The following is a 22,870-nucleotide window of genomic DNA, read 5'->3' as shown; positions in this document are numbered from 1 at the left end:
CGATTGATCTCCGGACATACGGGAGGTGGGTGGATGTGATGGGGAGGAAGCAGGGGAGTAGAAATGAGGTCTGGGCAGGGCCGGATGTGTCCTGAAAAGGGCAGTATAGTGGCTTAGTGGTCCAGGTGGGACTGGCAGTGCTCTATGGGATGCTTCCTAAAGAAACTCCTGCCACAAATACCTAAAGACAAGAAAGCCACTGCATTATGATTACAATTTAATTGATTTCTTTAGCGATATGATTCAGCACAAACTACTGTTGGCTTTAGTTGAGTGAGCACTGTTAACTAGTTATTGAACATAAGCTGGTTTACTAGACCGATGGCTCTCCAGGTGTTTTCCTTCTGTCTGTTAATCCGTCTCTTAGTTTCAAAGTGTATGCCATATACACCAGTGCCATTGTGCAGAAGACAACAGTTTAATTACAGATGAAATGTAATATCATCATTCATCTTTTGTTCGTATATGCTCTTCACACATTGCTGTTTGAGTGTGTAAAATATTGACAGTCTTAGCCACTGTAAAGTTATTAACCAACCAATAATCCCCTTCTCCAGCCCAAAGTTTTTGTGATGATTGTGAAGGGTAAAGTGGGAATTAATATAACTTTTAATATATGTTTAGGTCTTTATATGTTCGTTAGCAATTACCACAATGAAATGGTCACACAGGTACTGAAACATGTTTCATAAAATATTTTAAAATTATTCCAGTTGTATAAATAAATTTTCTCTCACATACATCAACAGTCATATCATTCAGTCATCATTAAATATACACATAGCCTCTCATGTGGCATAAACAATAACATTATTCATTCACATACCTGACACTTTTCCTTTAATTAATTAATATTATCACAATTTTGTGCTTGAATGTTTGACTCCGTGTAAGGTGTCAGTATATCCAGTAAGGTCTCAAGGTCTCATTTATGCTGTAGTCAATTTGAAAGTAATCAGTGGCAGATACATTTTTAGTCTGTCTGATAGTGTCACAAATTTAACTTGGTTCTGAAACTGATTTGTACTGAGCTGTGTGTCTTTTGTCAGAATAAAGATATTTGTGTATAAAATATTGCGAGCGTTAATTATCAGGTAAATTAGGCTGAATTTCTGGAACCATACTCATAAATTAATAATGTTTGCCACGGTGGTCTAGCGGTCAGAACACTAGCCTTGTAAGCCTGGGGTCCCGGGTTCAATTCCCGGTGGTGCTCAAATTTATAACTTGTGTTGGGCAAGGCCGTGGTCTAGGCATCACGGAGTTTTCCTCCGTGGCATCCCAACAATTACTCCATTCACACACAGAAGAAGGCAATGGCAAACCACTTCTGGATCATCTGCCAAGAACGTATATGAACAGGTCCCAGTCCGAGAAAAGGATGGAAGGATCCTGTTCATAATATATGGACCTGTCATCAGACAGAACACTACAAATAAAAAAAAATTAGCACATAAAACTGTCCTTCAGATGTCTTTTGAGGTTGTTAGGAAACAAATTAATATGAAAATTGGGGTCAAGAATATGTGTGTGTTGTTAAGGTATGATACCTGTTTGTGGAATGCTTGATTTGAAAGCCACTGACTACTGTACAGAATTTTGTCAAAGATATTTATGTTTTTGTGGCATATTTACAAATTTAAAATGTAAAATTATTGTTCTATAAGCCTTTACTTTGAAACAGTCTTCACATGGAATGAAACCTCACACTAATATCGTATGTCAAAATACATATTTCTTATATGTTCACGTAACAGTAACCATAAAAATTGGAATGTTCAGCTTAATTCAATATTTTTTAATTAAATATCTAATTCTAGTTCTATATTATTAATTATTCATTATACAAAATAAAGTTCCAAACAGGAAGGTAAATTATTTGTTTAAAATTTGCCTGTCACACGAGTAAATTCTCGTTGTCATTTACAGCATTCGCTATGTATTATGACAAAATCTAATACGAAAAATATGCAGTATTTTAATATTTGGTATAGATGCTATATAATAATGTATATTAATGATCATAAAAATCATGACCATTCTTTTTTTTGGACTATACTATATTTACAAAGTTTGTTTTATAAAAACAGACTTTCACGTCAGTAACCCTTTGAAGCCAAAGCTCATCAAAGTATTATTTAAAGATTCAGTTCCTACGACAAAGAAAACATGATACTTCTGTACCGCAAAAATCAGTTAGCTAATGCTATTTTGAGGAAGTAATCACTTAGATTCATATAAAAGCCATAAATATACTCTGTGGGCAAATTACAGAGTTACTGAAGGTTAAAGTAGGTGGTACCACTGGGCTTTAAAGGGTTAAAGTATTACATAGTGATATGTGTGATATGTACTATATACCGATAGAGGAATCAGCATTTGAGTATCACCGTCATCATCGAGTAAAATTATAAATATGCTTAATTAACGTGTCTTTTGTGGAGATTCTTGTGAACAGCCTTCATAAAAAACACCGCTGACCTCATATTCCGCACTGGATGAATCAGACATGACAGTGAAGATAATGCAAGTCTTGCTTGGAATTTTCTTGGTCCTGTATTTGAGTCTTTCACTTCTCTAGGCTCCACATTCTTCAAGGACCATTATTGTACATGGTGCAGTATTATGGTATTATTGCGTGAACCTTAGACTGCCATGGGTAGAGGTCTGAGATTAGCGATAGAGCTCATTCTTCGTACTTGCCCAGTCAGGTTCTTTTCAATGTCTTCAAGACTCTTCCCTTGTGTTTCTGGTACCCAAATAATAACGAAGAATAGCCCGGCCAGGCAGTTGGCCCCAAACATCCAAAACGTAGTTGCACCACCCAGTTTAGTGATAAGGTCCGCAAAGGTCTTCGTGACGACAAATGTACAGGTCCAGTTGAATACGGTGACGATTGAAGCTGCTGAACCACGAATTTTAGCTGAAAAATTAAAATTATACTTTATAATGTACTTTGTTTATACTGAAACACAAGAATTCATACTTGAAATGTTTCCATCTGTTCACAAATTGTGGAAAATGTTTGACAGAAATATATCGACATATTTTAGTAAAATAAAACTAACGTAAGTTTTCTTTTCTGTTCGCTTGACTTCATAGTGTTTTGGAACAGTTCTATGCATAAATAATCAGTAATATTCCAAAACAATTTAACAGTAATTATTTTATTGTTAATGGATCTGTTACTGTGATATCGGAAATTCATCAGTGTCCTTACAGCATAACTATTTTGCCAGAAAGTTATTACAACTAACTAACTAACTAACCGGGTGGCTTACGGAACCTGAAGGTTCATCACCGAATTAATCAAAGCCCTTCACCGGACCCTGTCCTAGGCCAACAAAATCCAGTCTTCTTCAACTCCTATCAAGTTATTAGATATTGTAGGTGCGTCATATTGTGACTTATTTAAATAGTATTAAAAATTATATATATATAAAATATAATCCGATACAGTATACCTCCAATCTCTCCTAATACTGCTACGATATTACTTCTCGGTTCAATATACACAACATTGGCATCACTACGACATACAATTATATTAGTGACATGTGACACAACAACGGACGAAGATACAATATGAAGGACGAGAAAATGATAAGAAAAATGAAAACTAAAAATCAGTAATTCAGTTATAAAGTTTATAACATAACACCTGATGACGGCTCTATGATAGCCGAAACATGTCGTAAATGTTCCATATGTAAATCGAGTACTCGATACGGAACGAAAAATGATATTTTAATCTTTTAATTATCTTATATTGTGATTGACGGCCAATTTTAATATAATTTTTAATCCTATCAAGTTATTATAACTATATTCTTTAACACACTTTGAAGTATCAGTATTTCAGTGAGATATTTAACTTGTTGCATAACTGTTGTCAATTCAAAGCATGTTTGAGTTTTTCTGGTAACTACAAAATTAACTTCAAAAACAAATACTATATTGTTTATGGCATTAGAAATTTTCAGTTGTAAAATTTTAAGAGAGGAGAAGTTACACTGGTTGTGTGATTGATCATGGGTCTGAATATGTGTTAAATGGATTTAAAAATAAAGCTACGCTAATGAAGTTTGAGTGAACTTACCTGGTAAGATCTCTCCCATCATTAGCCAGGGAATTGGACCAAAACCAAATGAGAAGCCAATAACGTAAACAACAGAGCTGACTAGTGGAAGTAAGCCGTAAGGAGCTACATCAGTATCGGTGTGGTCCTTCATGTAGAAGAATGTGCCGAGAACCATCAGTGAGAGTACCATGGCTACCGAAGAGATGTAGAGCAACACTTTGCGTCCAAAACGATCAATCAGCATGGTTGCCAAGAACGTTGAACCAAAGTTTACAACGCCAACTATAATTGTGGACGTGTTGCCATCAAGCGTGCTTCCAGCAGCCTGGAAACAAGAAAAAGATTAAATTAAGTCACATTTTGTGAGGAAGGAGCTGGGAGAAACCTGTAATTTGATCAGTTATGTACAGGATGGCAGAAATCTTCATACTAAGAATCGCCCTGATGACGGAGGCAGTATGACCTCCGAAACGTTGGTAAACATCGACCAGACTACACAGCGCAACAACCCAGAACACAGAAATCTTCATACTCACCTTCCTGATGACGGAGGCAGTATGACCTCTGAAACGTTGGTTAACATCGACCAGACTACACAGAGCAACAACCCAGAAGACAGAAATCTTCATACTCATCGCCCTGATGACGGAGGCAGTATGACCTCTGAAACGTTGGTTAACATCGACCAGACTACACAGCGCAACAACCCAGAAGACAGAAATCTTCATACTCATCGCCCTGATGACGGAGGCAGTATGACCTCTGAAACGTTGGTTAACATCGACCAGACTACACAGAGCAACAACCCAGAAGACAGAAATCTTCATACTCATCGCCCTGATGATGGAGGCAGTATGACCTCTGAAACGTTGGTTAACATCGACCAGACTACACAGCGCAACAACCCAGAAGACAGAAATCTTCATACTCATCGCCCTGATGACGGAGGCAGTATGACCTCTGAAACGTTGGTTAACATCGACCAGACTACACAGAGCAACAACCCAGAAGACAGAAATCTTCATACTCATCGCCCTGATGATGGAGGCAGTATGACCTCTGAAACGTTGGTAAACATCGACCAGACTACACAGCGCAATAACCCAGAAGACAGAAATCTTCATACTCTGATGATGGAGGCAGTATGACCTCTGAAACGTTGGTTAACATCGACCAGACTACACAGCGCAACAACCCAGAAGACAGAAATCTTCATACTCATCGCCCTGATGATGGAGGCAGTATGACCTCTGAAACGTTGGTTAACATCGACCAGACTACACAGCGCAACAACCCAGAAGACAGAAATCTTCATACTCATCGCCCTGATGATGGAGGCAGTATGACCTCTGAAACGTTGGTAAACATCGACCAGACTACACAGCGCAACAACCCAGAAGACAGAAATCTTCATACTCATCGCCCTGATGATGGAGGCAGTATGACCTCTGAAACGTTGGTTAACATCGACCAGACTACACAGCGCAACAACCCAGAAGACAGAAATCTTCATACTCATCGCCCTGATGATGGAGGCAGTATGACCTCTGAAACGTTGGTTAACATCGACCAGACTACACAGCGCAAGAACCCAGAAGACAGAAATCTTCATACTCATCGCCCTGATGATGGAGGCAGTATGACCTCTGAAACGTTGGTTAACATCGACCAGACTACACAGCGCAAGAACCCAGAAGACAGAAATCTTCATACTCATCGCCCTGATGATGGAGGCAGTATGACCTCTGAAACGTTGGTTAACATCGACCAGACTACACAGCGCAACAACCCAGAAGGCAGAAATCTTCATACTCTGATGACGGAGGCAGTATGACCTCTGAAACGTTGGTTAACATCGACCAGACTACACAGCGCAAGAACCCAGAAGACAGGAATCTTCATACTCATCGCTGTGAAAACCTCAAATCTTACAGTACATTTAATTTAAATTTCCTTACCTCAAAAATCATTACTGTGTAGAAGACAACAGCATTAATACCACTCATTTGCTGGAAGAACATGAGTCCAAGAGAGATAAGCAGAGGCTTGATGTTGCTCTTGCTGAATAATTCAAATGATGAACCAGTGCTCTTCTTTGATTCAGTATGAGAATTTTCAATTTCCCTTAGTTCATGTGAGATATCAGTGTCTTTTCCACGTAACCACTGGAGAGATTTCTTGGCTTCTTCTCCTTTACCTGCACAAAAACAAAAGATGACACTTTATTTTTCTTGTAGTGATTTTAATAAATACTGTTACAGAAATTAGAAGACTGCCTGCGGTCATCCTAAATGTAAATGTGTTCTTTGCACAAAGGTCACAAAGTAAACCAACCTTCTCTCTGCACCTTCGTCTCTGAAACGTTGTAATGAATTCAAATTGAATTTTGTACTGGGACTACATTAAAATATATCAGGCAATTTTGGTTTATATCTTCTCAAAATGTCATATATTTTACATGAAGATCGATTCAAGCTTTTACACTTTTTTCAAAAACCGTTCTCCATTTATAAATTTGGTTTGTGGTTTAAAATATATATCTTATTAAGATCTGCCACTTTACTTTGAAACATATTTTGGTATGGCTAATATTTAATTAAATTTAAGAAAAATAATTTCTGTCTGTTAAGTCTGCAATATGATTTTGAAATAATAAGCATTACTAGAATATGAATGTTTTATGTACTAGATACTTACCCTTTGAAAAGTACCATCTCGGTGTCTCTGGGATGAACAGCATGCAAATTAGGAATGGTACAGGAATGCAGGCTCCCAAAATTGCAAGCATAGACCAGTCCAGATATTTTCCAGCAGAGTAACACAGTAAGATTCCTGTTTAAATAAAAACAGATTTAGAAGACGATGAAACAAAATGGACTTTTATGGCGATCCATATATAGAGCAGTCTTCTGCGTGTAACGCTTTGTCAAGGATCAGGCTTCATTTTTTTCCAGTTTGTGACTGGAATGTTTGGTTCTCAGATAAATTCCAGTAAAACAATACAGAGCAAACATGAATAAATAAATACTCAAGAGATTGTTTTCAATAAAGTTCTTGATTTTCATTTCTGTTCCTTCATTAAAGTCTTCATTTTTTTGGGACGTAATTTTCGTTGATTGCTGCTCTGTATTCTTGGGACTGTTGACATTTTCCAATAAAGGAGGGTTTTAAGTTTAATCCAGGCTATGCATTAGACAAGTTTTACTTTACTTAATATCACCTGATCGTGAAGTTCTACCCCTCACTCACTCGCACGAAAGTTTAAAATATTTCCAGTGCAACTGACAATTTGTGAAGTTGGTCTGACAACTTACCTACGTTACCAAACGTTGTTGGTAGAAGTCCCAACATCCCCCTAACCTCTGGTTGAAGTGTTTCTCCGAGATACACTGGAAAGCACAGCGATGCCATGCCTACACAGAACCCAGCGACCACTCTACCAGCGTACAGCATAGGCACATTTACAGCCAAGGCAATCAACAGCCACGCTGTAATAAACAAAAATATTTTATGTATTTAGTAAGTTTATGCTATGAACATTGAAAGGCATGTTAGTGTTTGTATAAAAAATTATACGTTTTGACATATTCATCTCATTCTTGACCGGATTTCGTACTGGAGACGATGATGGTACTTTTGGTAGGCACTTACTTTCCCTGCTTTGCGTCAGTGATCCATCATATGACGTAGAAAGTTCAACAACCTCATCTCTTATACATCGTATATACAACGATGGACAAGTTTTATCGATGTGTATGTAATAGTTCCGTATACGTCCGCCGCGAGCATTATCGTAGTCTGTTCTTTGATGGTCGTTTCGTTGTGCGATTAAAATCAACTTTATCTGTTAATGTTTACAACACGTTTTGGCTGGGATAACGAATCTTAGACGCCGGTTGTAAATGCTCTGTCTGACTAGTAGTAGTTTGGCCGCTAAAATTTGCGATAATATAAGATAAATGTTTTACCGTAGCATTGTGGTGCTGTTATTGGGAACATTTGATAATGAAGTATTTCATCATGACCTGACAATTAGATTTGGATTTTCCATTGCGTTACACATTTTAGAATTCTTTAGATCAGCGTTTTATCAACCTATGGTACGCGAACTAAGTAAGAAAATTAAAAGATAATATTAACATAAATAAGTTTTCCCTTGAACGCATTTGGTTAGTGGTACGCCAGCGAAAAAGGCTGAGAACCCCGGCTTTAGGTAAATGGTTGGTCCAACGCAAGGCTGTACGAACTTCCGATGTTGAGGCGACATTAACGCCATCTAATTCAGAGTCCGTGAATTATATGTTGAGGCGACATTAACTCCATCTAATTCAGAGTCCATGAATTATATGTGATGAGTAGTTTTTCTTTTGTTATGCAAAAGAACGTGGCTGCCGCCCGAAATTCTTGTCGCTTCCGGTTTCTGTAATAAGCCGTCGGAAAGCAGTTTTGTGAAATTGTGCTCGCTTATATATGATAAATGGAACGTTTTTTTATGTTAACAAGTACATATGTGAAGACGATGCGAAATTGTGACAAGTTTTGACGTAGTGAATCACTACGTTTTATTCTTATTCATTTATAATTGTTGTTAACGCCGGCCAGAATAGATTCGAAGTGTTGAAGGAAAGTAAACGTAATATGTTCTTCCTGGATCTTATTGTTTCATTTAAATTTTTATTAAGAATTCAGAACACATTTCTTAAAATATTGTGCCAAATCACGCACTGGTGGAAACCTCCAGAGTATGTAACGAAGGTCAGTGCATTGTCTAGATGTCTTTTGCCAAGTACATCGTACTTACAGATAACGAATGGCAATGCTGTCGCAAGGATTGTAGTCTTCCTGCCAATTGTTTCGATCAGAGGTCCTCCAGCAAGCCCTCCAAGTAGGGCGGACAGTGGCATTAAACTACCAATCCACGATTTCTGAAAGTCAAATGTATAGACGAGGTCAGTACAGTTTAAACACTTTATATAAGTAGGATAAGGTATTGTAAGATAATTAATGCATAAAAATGTATGTACCTGATTTTGTTAATTCTGTATTTTATAAATGGTACAATCACAACGCCTTAAAGTCATTTTTTGGGCTGGAAATATAACTCGGATTGGGGGCGGAGTATAGAAACGTAGAAATAAGTATTTTGGTTTGGTTTGGTTTCTGAAGGTTTGTGGCCATGTTTTAGTATCCTTTTAGGGATATTTTATTTCGAAGTTTTCCACTATCTGACATAGAAATAAAGACGTTTTTGAGGTAAAAGGCCCCTACAAATTTTTGTGGTCAAACCTATTTATTCCAAGTCGGCCACTTGGAAGACCATATAGAACATATTTAATGTGAATTTATCAACTTTGCAAGTTACGTAATTTCGAATGATAGAAGGATTATACAGTTACAGATTTGGAAAGTCGTGAGAGTAAGCATTCATGATATTCGTTTCAAGAACGTTATCTCAAAAATTTGCATAGCATAAGCTTGAAACAACACAAATCATAGTTTCCTGTGCGGGATCTCCCGATTATGAAACATGACTAATGATCTCGACAGGTGGAATCGAAACTCTCTGCTCATTATGCGAAAGTAAAATGAAAGATAGTGTTAGTCTGTTTATGGAGCGTGTGTGGGAACATAAAACAATACTGTATGCACGTGCGTCATAATCGTAAACTGAAATTACTACCACAGGTGTCAATGTAGTTACTGATACAAATTTCTCAAAATATCGAATTTTTCGGGAAGTCTCTTATGATAGTTTGGATTTGTTATTTGTATCATTACTACACTCTGCAATTAATTATTGAGATGTTTAACTTAAATTAAGGAGGATAATATAGGCTACATTTGTAGCATTATCCTGACTTAGGCAGGTATCCTAAGTCCCCACAGGTAAATATCGGGGGGGGGGTGGCCCTACCCTAAATTAGGCCACGACCTGTCGCTTTTAGTCTCAGTTACTGACAGCGTCGTTAAATAATCTAAATAATTTGTGAAATGGACGTCGAAGGAGATGCTAGGAAGACATCTTGAGCTCGATGGAAGCATTGAATTTGCCTTATCCGTAAACAGTTTTGTGTTTTTTTTTGTAAATAAATCAGGGGACGGACTTTGTGGTTCCGGATCAGTCATCGAACTGAGTCTGTCAGTGGAGAAACTCCAGACAGTTTTGAGTACACATTTCACTTGTACGGTGCACTTCGTGTGATGAGTATTGTGCTGCATTTGAAATCCGTGCCACAGAAAGCCCGTTACTAACTTTCTAATTATTCTGGCATGCTTAAAGTTTGGAGCAGATGATGTTTGGCTGTTTTTTTATCGCAATCACCTGACAGTTTATTTAAAGGCAAGCGTGTACATTTTCTTTGTTTCTTTTTAGTATATCTCGAACGTTCTCTGGCCAGACTGGTTTCTTTGCACAAACCTTAATTCGCGTGGAAAATTCCACTACCTTCAAGTAGAAGTGTAGTCACTGGCATGCTGTGTGGGGAGATAGTGGTAGGGGAATGAAAGCCAGTCATATTCAGGATATAGCTCTTACTAGGGAGGGGGGGACAGAGCGTTGCAGACGACGAGACATAAAAATTAGCACTGATCCCCTTGTTCTAAACAACGTATGCAACCCTGAATGAAATTGGTCGGACATATTATCGTATATCCTGCATGCTGAGAAAATGTTTATGGCGAAATATGTACGTAATATTAAGTGAATAATTAATAGTAATGACATGAACAAATGTGAACCTTTTTACCAATTCTAAATCAGATAAAGTTGGAGAGAGAGAGATGAAAATACAAAAGAAATCATTCCCCGTTGAATTTAAAAGGGTCTTTTCTACTGGTAATTGGTTCAGGATTCCTACTCGTTTGTGGAACAAATGTCTATACTCACTTCATAAGAATTGTTCATGGTACTGTTACGTTTATTGTAGAAGAAATTAATTGTACTTCTAAAATGTAGGTTGAGTTTTTAATTCCTGTTCAGTCCAATTAACATCGTCAGTAGGCCGTTTGCTTAAAAACAATTATAAATCGCTGCGTTCCACGTAGTTCCCCCCCCCCCCCCCACAGACATCTTATATTAATTTCCTGTTTCAAACGTCCGAGCTGCATGTGTAAGTCTATTCTAAACGTCTTGATTTGACTGCCGTAATTAAAATGCTTGATGTGTAGTCACGAAGTTTCTGTTCGTGTTACATTTATTTGCCCAGAAAGTCGATAATTGTACAGGTGTCGGCAATTTTGTTGAAAGAAAAAAAACTAGTGGAGTATTCTGTAGTGTAACATCGCGTTGTTACTTATATTTGTAGACTTTTGATTGTAAGTTTTCTATTCGAAGAACGGAAGAATTTGTATTAAATGATATAGATAGTTTTCAGCTTTTAATAACAGATGGCAGAGTGCTACCTCGTCGTAGCTTGTAGAATTGGTTTTGACACAGGCTCCGGGCTGAGATTTGAGCTCGGGGGGGGGGGGGGGGTCTTCAGAATAAGACGCTCAGAACCCCGACGCCGATTGACAAATCAGACAGTGTTCGTGAAGCAACTTTCTTAGACGCGCGGAAAGTTTTGTGAAACACTGGAGAATTCTTAACAAAGTAGCTGTTATGTCACAAGGTCAAATCAGAACTAGTCTGCTGCAGCGAGCAGAGTGATTCGAGCCTCCTCTTTCTGACCAATCCCAGTGTTCGACCTTCCTATATTCACCAATTAGAGAGAAGGGTATGTAAACGTGTAATAGATGTTCCTTTTCTCTATGTCGGAACGGTACATTTTACGTAAGCCGTTATACGTGCTTTGAAATTGCTTGGAACGTATGGCTTTTATAATGCCCTGACATGTTTTCTAGTAAAATAGACTTTACATGTTATTCCTGCTGTCCAGTGGACGCATGGAGATGAGATGTTGTGTCTCCGCCCCTCTGTATATTTATCTCGGAGACTTGCTTGGCGAATTTATATGAAATTTGGTATACAAGGTTTACACCAAAAGTTGTCGAGATGATTTAATCTTTTGTTCATATTGGTCCAGCGGTCCCTCCAGGAGGATACTGGGATATCGCCTTGCATTTTAAATGGTTGTCTTTTAAGGGTTGTTTCGCCGTGTCGTCTGATAGAATATTACCGACGTTTCAGAGGTGTTTGCTGCCTCTATATCCCATCACTGCCCTCATGATGGAGGTAGCAAGTACCTCTGAAACGTCTTTAAACTTACGTCATACTACTGTTGAAGGAATGGGGTGTGATTGATTCCGTTACATGTCGAGTTTATATAAAATGGAGCGTTTCGACACGGCGCTTCGGATAAAACGTAATGTCGGATAATGAGACTTCTACTGCAAATGAATAATTTTAAGAACGAGGAAACTTGAAAGTAGATCGTGTACAAAATGCCGGTAAGAAATTATAGCAGCTTATCTCAAATGTTGTTCGTGACATCAGTGTATATTGCCCATTCGTTTGTTATTGGTTGGTTGGCCATATTAAACACCAATGTCTAATTCGTGCGTGTTTGAACTAATAAAATTAATCTTGAATAGGCCTATTTTTTTTATTTATTGTGGTTACAGATGTCAATTTAGTTCTAAATTACTCTTGATACGTCATAGCAAACGAACTCAGACATACGAAATTACGAGGGACAAGGAAATTGATGAGTGGGGTCACATCGATTGACGTCTTTGTTATGAGAGGGTGAGGAAGCCAAACAAATTCTCTCTCTTCTTCAGGAAGATTACTGACAGACTGCGAGGTAAAAACTTAGGAGATGTGTTGGTGTCTGGACTTTGAAGGAATAGAGATCGTAGATCTATTCACAAACTTTTGTCTCGTGATAGGAGTTATGCTTATATTTCAACACCGAAAAAAATATTGGTTTTCCAAGGAACAGAACATAGGCTACGATTTAAAAGGAGCTTGTAAGACTTAAGGTTCTCACAGCGGTGAGTATGAAGATTTCCGTCTTCTGGGTTGTTGCGCTGTGTAGTCTGGTCGATGTTTACCAACGTTTCAGAGGTCATACTGCCTCCATCATCAGGGCGATCCAGAAGACAGAAATCTTCATACTCGTCGCCCTGATGACGGAGGCAGTATGACCTCTGAAACGTTTGTTAACATCGACCAGACTACAGAGCGCAACAACCCAGAAGACAGAAATCTTCATACTCATCGCCCTGATGACGGAGGCAGTATGACCTCCGAAACGTTGGTAAACATCGACCAGACTACACAGCGCAACAACCCAGAAGACAGAAATCTTCATACTCACCGCCCTGATGACGGAGGCAGTATGACCTCCGAAACGTTGGTTAACATCGACCAGACTACACAGCGCAACAACCCAGAAGACAGAAATCTTCATACTCATCGCCCTGATGATGGAGGCAGTATGACCTCTGAAACGTTGGTTAACATCGACCAGACTACACAGCGCAACAACCCAGAAGACAGAAATCTTCATACTCATCGCCCTGATGATGGAGGCAGTATGACCTCTGAAACGTTGGTTGACATCGACCAGACTACACAGCGCAATAACCCAGAAGACAGAAATCTTCATACTCATCGCCCTGATGACGGAGGCAGTACGACCTCTGAAACGTTGGTTAACATCGACCAGACTACACAGCGCAACAACCCAGAAGACAGAAATCTTCATACTCATCGCCCTGATGACGGAGGCAGTATGACCTCTGAAACGTTTGTTAACATCGACCAGACTACACAGCGCAACAACCCAGAAGACAGAAATCTTCATACTCATCGCCCTGATGATGGAGGCAGTATGACCTCTGAAACGTTGGTTGACATCGACCAGACTACACAGCGCAATAACCCAGAAGACAGAAATCTTCATACTCATCGCCCTGATGACGGAGGCAGTACGACCTCTGAAACGTTGGTTGACATCGACCAGACTACACAGCGCAACAACCCAGAAGACAGAAATCTTCATACTCATCGCCCTGATGATGGAGGCAGTATGACCTCTGAAACGTTGGTTGACATCGACCAGACTACACAGCGCAATAACCCAGAAGACAGAAATCTTCATACTCATCGCCCTGATGACGGAGGCAGTACGACCTCTGAAACGTTGGTTAACATCGACCAGACTACACAGCGCAACAACCCAGAAGACAGAAATCTTCATATTCATCGCCCTGATGACGGAGGCAGTATGACCTCTGAAACGTTTGTTAACATCGACCAGACTACACAGCGCAACAACCCAGAAGACAGAAATCTTCATACTCATCGCCCTGATGATGGAGGCAGTATGACCTCTGAAACGTTGGTTGACATCGACCAGACTACACAGCGCAATAACCCAGAAGACAGAAATCTTCATACTCATCGCCCTGATGACGGAGGCAGTACGACCTCTGAAACGTTGGTTAACATCGACCAGACTACACAGCGCAACAACCCAGAAGACAGAAATCTTCATACTCATCGCCCTGATGACGGAGGCAGTATGACCTCTGAAACGTTTGTTAACATCGACCAGACTACACAGCGCAACAACCCAGAAGACAGAAATCTTCATACTCATCGCCCTGATGACGGAGGCAGTACGACCTCTGAAACGTTGGTTAACATCGACCAGACTACACAGCGCAACAACCTAGAAGACGGAAATCTAAAAGGAGCTTATTTAGCATGTCAGATACTACAATGTTTTCTTGCCTAGGTCCACAACTCTGCGCTTTGTTCCAGAATATCCTTAAGCTGTTATATTCCATTAGGTCGTGGGGCCAAGATTCACACTCATACAAAACTATATGTGAAATTATTATATCTGAGATTTGAGGTTCTCTCGGCAGTGAAGATGTTGGATTCTGAGCTTATTGGTTATGAAACCGCGTGGTTTTGGCACGAACGTATCTGCTCCATCGTCTGATGATGGAGACATATGATTTCACAACTCTGAATATCACCATCGACAGATTATATCTTAATATTTTTGGTTTTAAGATAGGGTATTGTAATTAGAATATTCTTATATGAATGGTAGCAAATATCCACCGAATTTAATCTGATACTAGTTTCGTCATGAGTATAATTCCTATTTGACGCTGTTAATAATCTACTTTAATTTCATTATAAATGTTGAAAACAGCTACAGTTCAATTTTTTAGATGTGGCCGCTGAGCAGCGCGTGAGGGGAAGAGTGGTGGGGGTTGATATGTACTGCGCGTCGTGTTTACAGTGGCCACGTCCAAGGAATTGAACTGTGACTGCTGATATTGTAATTCGTGCTGCTTAAAAATGTGACCTGATTCAATTCCTCATGACTGGCGCGAAGTTAGTGGTCTTACCTCTTGCATATCGGGATGTACTGTGCTGTTGGCTGCATCCATTGACTCTAGTGCTGGTGAAGTGTATGCAGAAGCGAAACCAACTATCATGGATCCTAGGGAAACAGACAAAGCCGCCAAGACCTGCAACAGATAAAACAATTCCATCGTAAATAACTCAAAATTTTGTTCGGTGGGATTTAAGATTCTCATGGCAGCAAATACAAAGATTCTGGGATGTTGCTCCTATATAGCTTGGTAGAAATTGACCGACGTTTCAGAGGTACTTAAATTCTTTCCCCGAAACCAGAGCTAACTCCATGGGAGCAAAGTAGTTGAGAAGTTGATAGTTGCTCAGCCGGCCAAGAAAATTGCCGCCTTTTATTGAACCCGAAGGTTCATTACCGTGTTCGCAAGATCTTGTTCAATTCAATTCGTATTTCTTTCTAAAATGTTGGTTTATTCTTGGTGTATTTTAAGACTTTTAGCTGTAAATGTTATATGTATTTATGTGTATGTATATATATGTACCGCCACGGTGGTCTAGCGGTTAGAACGCTGGCCTTGTAATCCTGGGGGTCTCGGGTTCGAATTTATAACTTGTGTTGGGCAAGGCCGTGGTCTAGGCAACACGGAGTTTTCCTCCGTGGCATCCCAACAATTACTCCATTCACACACAGAAGAAGGCAATGGCAAACCACTTCTGGATCATCTGCCAAGAACGTATATGAAGAGGTCCCAGTCCGAGAAGAGAAAAGAATGGAAGGATCCTGTTCATATGGACCTGTCCTCAGACAGAACACTAAATAAATAAAATATATACATGTATTAAAATAAGGGAATGATATGAGAAAATTATTATAAATGACGAGTAGGAACAGATTTGGAAGAACGTAGTTTTTCCAAGGCACTCGTTTAGAGAGTCTGAGGAAAATCGCCGAAGTGCCCAGTCATAGTAGCCGATAAAACCCGACCGAGAGTCGAACCGGGTATTACCGGGCCTGACACATCATTGATTGCATTTCCCAAACAATATTAGGTGAAACGTAAAAGTTCACGCATTACGCTCAGATTTGTCACTGTTTCTAGCTGCTTGAAGTTTTCCACGTTTCGAGAGATTTTTTTTAGCGTATGTGAACAGAGGTTTGCTCATTACTTATTTGGTTCAGATTCTACGGCTGTGCAGGCTACTGTATGAATGGACCTAAATAAATAAATGTATAACTTCGACTTTCGGGTTTGAGCCGCGTCGAATGTCGGGTATTATCAAACGTTTCGGCAAACACTGCAGCTGCCATCTTCAGGGTGAATGTTTGCTGAAATGTTTGATAATACCCGACATTCGAAGCGGCTCACACCCGATAGTCGAAGTTATACTTTTAATTTTTGTTAATTGTTTTCAGTAACTTTGCATGACTTGGTTTCGCAGTTTATGCACGTGTTTGTAATCAGAAATGCTTTGCTCTCTTGGTTGAGGCAGCAAGCGATTCACTATGCATTCATTTAAAGCCAATTTGAATCAACTGACCACGTCTTTTGTCACCAGTTGGAGAAGAATATTGCTCTTTCTATGGCATATGCCTCCCGGTTAGTCCCTCTAACAGTAACACGCGTTTCGAGCTGTTAAGAGGCTTACGTCACTAAAGCGCTTTAACATAGAAACTCAACATTTCACCCTCGTTAATTTCGTGTTTATTGTGAATTTCGTTTTGTTCTCAGTGTAAGGGTATATAATTTTCCTAAACAGAGAAGCTGTGGGTTTTTTCCTTTCTTGAATGAGAATTTTTAATCACTATGTCAATTGAATAAAAATTTCCTTGGATATTATCCATCGTCTAGTAAATATAAAACGAAAAACGACGTTTCGGAGATGGGACGAGGTCCGGAGATAGGGATTAGCTCTATCTAGTGGGCCCAACTGTGTAGGAACCTGAAGACGGAGATAGAGTCCCATCTCCGAAACGTCGTTTTACGTTTTATATTTACTAGACGATGGATAATATCCAAGGAAAAAGTCCGGAGATAGTGATTAGCTCTATCTAGTGGGCCCAACTGTGTAGGAACCTGAAGGCGGAGATAGAGTCCCATCTCCGAAACGTCGTTTTACGTTTTATATTTACTAGACGATGGATAATATCCAAGGGAAAAGTCCGGAGATAGGGATTAGCTCTATCTAGTGGGCCCAACTGTGTAGGAGCCTAAAGACGGAGATAGAGTCCCATCTCCGAAACGTCGTTTTACGTTTTATATTTACTAGACGATGGATAATATCCAAGGGAAAAGTCCGGAGATAGGGATTAGCTCTATCTAGTGGGCCCAACTGTGTAGGAGCCTAAAGACGGAGATAGAGTCCCATCTCCGAAACGTCGTTTTACGTTTTATATTTACTAGACGATGGATAATATCCAAGGGAAAAGTCCGGAGATAGGGATTAGCTCTATCTAGTGGGCCCAACTGTGTAGGAACCTGAAGACGGAGATAGAGTCCCATCTCCGAAACGTCGTTTTACGTTTTATATTTACTAGACGATGGATAATATCCAAGGAAATTTTTATTCAATTGACTCTTCACCATCGTAAAGAAGTTTTAGATTTGATACACTATGTTAATGTTCGGGAAAGAAGCTGCTAACTTATTATTCATCTGTTTCCAACCTCCTGTTACTGTCTGTGAGATCCAAATATTCTCCTTAGCGTCTTGTTCTCAGCGGTAATGGAATTATTCCAAACTATGCCAACTATTTTTATGAAAATAATAATTCGATTTAAATTTGTATCAATTGTCGTAGCAATACCCGGTCTTCTGTACCTTGACGTAGCCCGTACCCTGAATGAACTCGGTGATTTGAACGTTTGTTCCTAATTTCAGTGGTTAGAATTAGTCTTATAAATTTTGGAACAGTCAGATCAAAATATGTATTATCGAAAATTGAATGTGGCCACTGGAATTTATTGTATTAGAATCTCGATAGTGACATTCGGCTGTCTGATGCAGCCTAACCGCTGTTGACGTTATTTTATATCGAAAGACGCTTGAAGTGAATTATGAAATGTATAACTGCACTTTTCATGTTATTACACAGAATGACACTGCGACATGTAATAGTTCTTTTCCAGAGCAACGTTTTCGTATTAACAACTGAACCTGTTTTTGAAATGGATAAACATTTTCTGTTCGTTCTTGTAGAACTTTAATATCACATACCTGAGTGAAAGTGCATTTTGCCTTTGGTTCTGTGCCTGGAAGTGTGATGTTTATGTGGGTATCAGCTCTCATCAAAATCTTCACCATCTTGTCCAAGATATTTTTCCTCACACGTCAGTTAAAATCTGAGGTATTTTTTTCCCTACAGGCGAACTCGGAAACCGACCACACACAGGATGTCTTTAAGATAACACAGCGAAGTTTATACCGAATGTTCTTGGTACTGGTGTCGTCCTGTCTTAACTACAGTTCAAAGAATTTGTAGTGTCGTAAGCATTATTATCGAGTATTAACTTTTAGCAAATCAATTCAAATTACTTCAGTGCTTAAATGCTTGCTTGATACTGGGAGTGTTTCTGTAAAAAAAAAATTTCTAACTGAATGTTCCAAAGGAGGATTAGCAGCAATTAGCAATCACAAGTTTATTTGAGTTATGAAGACAGACAGATCCGCTCACGCACTGAATGTTAAATAAACTCTTGTACTGTTGAGCTATGCGTTTTGTATCTCTTATATATGTATGTGTTGTGGAGTCTTCTCCGTGCTGCTTATAAGGGCCTGGGTTAAGTACGTCCTCTCTCTGTATCCCCTCCCCAATATTCCCCTTTATTGAGGACCTAAAAGGTCGTACGAGTAAGGTCTTATGATGTATCATATACGTATTACTTTTCTTGTGACACTTAAAACTCTTTCATTGCACGCCAAAGCCATTTGCCCTTCTTTGCGACATCTCTGGGGCACGTTTTCTTTGCTCGTTGTTTATTCGTTTGTCCGGAATTTGTGAATATGTCAGAATGTCGCCGATCGCCATGTTCGTGTTAATTCTGCCATTACGGAATGTTATTTGGTATATTTTTACGCTTTGGTGTCTGAACTATGACACATGGTGCAAAATAAAGATGTTTGTGGATGTTGATGTTACTTTGGAACACCGCTGCGCGCCAGATATAAAGATTATCACATTTTAATCCCTCGATTATATCCAAATTATATGAAATTTTGTAATGTTTATAATATTTTTTTAATATTATCCGTCAAATCACAATTTTAATAAGATAATAAAATATAAAATATTTAAAATATCATTCGATGCGGAACGTGAAATGATATTTTAAATATTTTATTATCTTATTAAAATTGTGATTTGACGGAAAATATTAAAATATTAACCTAATTCACAATATGACGCAAATATACTACCTTAATGTTTATAATGCAGGTTCCTGTCTTCGAATTTGGAATGTCTGCGGCGCGGCCTCTAAATATATTTAAATATATGCTGTATTGTTTAAGTAATTGTTAACATTATCAACTAAAGTCTTGGTAACGTTAATATTATTAAAAGAAAACAGTCTTATCTCAAATTGACCTTGTAATAATCCTTGAATCATTATGGGAGAATTCTCTTTGTCGGTTGTACATTGTATTTAATCCAGTATCCCAAGAATACTTTATGAGTGTCGAAGGTAAGATAGACCTTGGACTTCGGGAGATGCAGTGGAAAATCAATTTTAACACTTGCATAAACATTTTAAAATAAGATTAAGTTTAGCATCTTTAAAGCTGCATTTTAAAAACAACACAGAATCTTAAGAATTAAATTTGGAGCCGAGGAATCAAATGCATTATTATTATTATTATTATTATCTGGCACCATGATACCGGATATCTGTCCATGGGCCATGGTCACTACTTAACCCTGAGGCTTATCGCGTAATGTCGTGTGGAAAATATGTTTGGAATTAATTGATTGCTACGGTACGATCTTCCTCAGGATATAAGCTGTTAGTAGTTCCACGCTGGAGTGTTTACTAGGGATGTAATGCAAAACACATTTGAAATAATCGTGATGAGTTACCTATAATCGTACGTAAAACTGCCACCATATCCTACAGGGTGATCTCTTCTTTCCCAAATGTCTACATGGAATGATTAGTCTGCTGTCTCGTTTTCTCCTGGGCCCCCGCAATACCGTGCATGGCTTTGGTACTGCGAGATCGATTATCGATTAAGTCGTGGTCGCTGCCGTTAGATTTACTTGCAACAAATTTGGTCTGGAACTACGGTATACTTACTGCAACACTGGTCGGTAAATCAGCCAACTATATCTTGTTACGATATGTCAAATTGACGAGGAAAGCCTGCAGCGTGGTCTGTATAGCTACATGTAGGAGTCCTTAACCCAGTTTCTGTGAAATCAGACGATCATGACATCCATTTTTGTACCTAGTGCATTGCCGTGCTGAAGCTGTTACAAAACCTGCCGAAAGCCTTTCTTTTGCTCTGTTTCTGTTTTTTTATTTGTAGTGTTCTGTCTGAGGACAGGTCCATATGAACAGGATCCTTCCATCCTTTTCTCTTCTCGGACTGGGACCTGTTCATATACGTTCTTGGCAGATGATCCAGAAGTGGTTTGCCATTGCCTTCTTCTGTGTGTGAATGGAGTAATTGTTGGGATGCCACGGAGGAAAACTCCGTGTTGCCTAGACCACGGCCTTGCCCAACACAAGTTATAAATTCGAACCCGAGACCCCAGGATTACAAGGCCAGCGTTCTAACCGCTAGACCACCTCATCTTATTATTATTTAGTGTTCTGTCTGACGACAGGTCCATATGAACAGGATCCTTCCATCCTTTTCTCTTCTCGGACTGGGACCTGTTCATATACGTTCTTGGCAGATGATCCAGAAGTGGTTTGCCATTGCCTTCTTCTGTGTGTGAATGGAGTAATTGTTGGGATGCCACGGAGGAAAACTCCGTGTTGCCTAGACCACGGCCTTGCCCAACACAAGTTATAAATTCGAACCCGAGACCCCAGGATTACAAGGCCAGCGTTCTAACCGCTAGACCACCTCATCTTATTATTATTTAGTGTTCTGTCTGACGACAGGTCCATATGAACAGGATCCTTCCATCCTTTTCTCTTCTCGGACTGGGACCTGTTCATATACGTTCTTGGCAGATGATCCAGAAGTGGTTTGCCATTGCCTTCTTCTGTGTGTGAATGGAGTAATTGTTGGGATGCCACGGAGGAAAACTCCGTGTTGCCTAGACCACGGCCTTGCCCAACACAAGTTATAAATTCGAACCCGAGACCCCAGGATTACAAGGCCAGCGTTCTAACCGCTAGACCACCGTGGCGTTCTGTTTCTGTAGCGAACTGTAATTATAATGGGGTCTTCGTGATCGGCATGGGAATTTGGAGACTGGTTGAAATTTTCGTGATTTTTCAGTCATCACAGGTAAATTCTGAGATAATGTCTTAAAATAGACCACGGCTATTTCTTCGTCATCCTCAATTTGTCAGTCGTAACCGTCTTGTAGTTTGATTCCATATAACCGGTTGAGTCGACGTGACATTGTTTGCCTGATTCTTAAGTTCATTCATTGTAGATGAGAAGACGTTTAATATTCCTGTGACGAATTACAGCCGTGACTGTAATCACATATCTTGCCGCATTGACCACCGGACATACCCCGTCTAAGTTGTGAAAGAAAGTCTTTGCCATTAAAAAATATAAACATACTTCCATGTTTTGAGAATACCCACAAATTTTGAAACGTCTGATATTTCAGGTTCTGACGGCGGCGAGTATGAAGGTGACTTGTCTTCTGGGTTGTAGCGCCGTGTTCAGAAGTTCTTACTGCCTCCATCTTCAGGGCGGTGGAGGCAGAAAGGACCTCTGAAACGTCGGTGAACGTATACCAGACTACACAGCGTAACAATCCTCAAGACATTCATCGTCTTTTTTCTATTTATTCTCTAAACGCTTTAAAATTCTATTACGATTTGTTGACTTTTCTGTTGAAGATAGGCGCTCCTTATATCAGAGGTATTCATTTCGAGATTCTCCAATTAAAATAGGTACAATCATGAAGAATATCTTAATAGGACGAAGCAGTTAGCTGATAATGGTGAAGTAGTGTTTGCAGGAAGTTTAAATTCTGGAAAAACTGATTCAATAAACGACAAGCTGCGTGTTTATCATTGATTTACTCCTCGGTCTCTAAAGTTATCTCTGCCTTTGAAGTTTTACTACTAAAATTGTACGCGAATTTGTCTCTTGCGTGATACATTTCCCGCCAATTTCCTTTATTTAATATCCCGAACAATATTAGGCGACGTGGAAAACGTTCGGACTTGTAACACTGAATTTAATTTGGATGTGATGAGTAGGTTCCTGGCGCAAGTATTAGGATAAGCCCATTTAAGTAACAAATTTTCAGGTTCCTAGTAGTATCGTGTCAGTTTCGATAAATTAATGACGTCAGATAATTAGTGAATGGTAGCA

General features: G+C 39.2%; 2 protein-coding genes across 4 annotated transcripts in view; one reads left to right on the top strand and one right to left on the bottom strand.

The window, feature by feature from the left end:
- The window catches only part of Roc2 (Regulator of cullins 2), a 73,735-nt gene that overhangs the window by 914 nt on the left and 49,951 nt on the right, over positions 1-22,870 (top strand). The window lies entirely within an intron of this gene.
- Positions 616-22,870, bottom strand: part of LOC110840322 (facilitated trehalose transporter Tret1) — a 35,539-nt gene continuing 13,284 nt past the window's right edge. For 2 of the 3 annotated variants that reach the window (XM_087360377.1, XM_087360388.1), the window contains exons 3-9: positions 15,395-15,517; positions 8,883-9,006; positions 7,396-7,569; positions 6,779-6,913; positions 6,040-6,278; positions 4,100-4,406; positions 616-2,923 (exon numbers count right to left, since the gene is read on the bottom strand). In XM_087360377.1, the coding sequence (XP_087216503.1) occupies positions 2,646-2,923; positions 4,100-4,406; positions 6,040-6,278; positions 6,779-6,913; positions 7,396-7,569; positions 8,883-9,006; positions 15,395-15,517 (1,380 nt within the window). In that variant the 3' untranslated portion in view covers positions 616-2,645. Of the gene's footprint in view, positions 2,924-4,099; positions 4,407-6,039; positions 6,279-6,778; positions 6,914-7,395; positions 7,570-8,882; positions 9,007-15,394; positions 15,518-18,577; positions 19,073-22,870 lie in introns of those variants that run through there. The other variant, XM_087360395.1, reaches the window with a different exon arrangement.

Source organism: Zootermopsis nevadensis, unplaced genomic scaffold (genome assembly GCF_977971745.1).
Source record: "Zootermopsis nevadensis isolate Lab colony 2312 unplaced genomic scaffold, Znev_1.0 Znev_ptg000003l, whole genome shotgun sequence".
Lineage (NCBI taxonomy): Eukaryota > Metazoa > Arthropoda > Insecta > Blattodea > Termopsidae > Zootermopsis > Zootermopsis nevadensis.
Note: the sequence above shows the minus strand (reverse complement) of the source record. Positions and strands in the feature narration are given on the sequence as shown.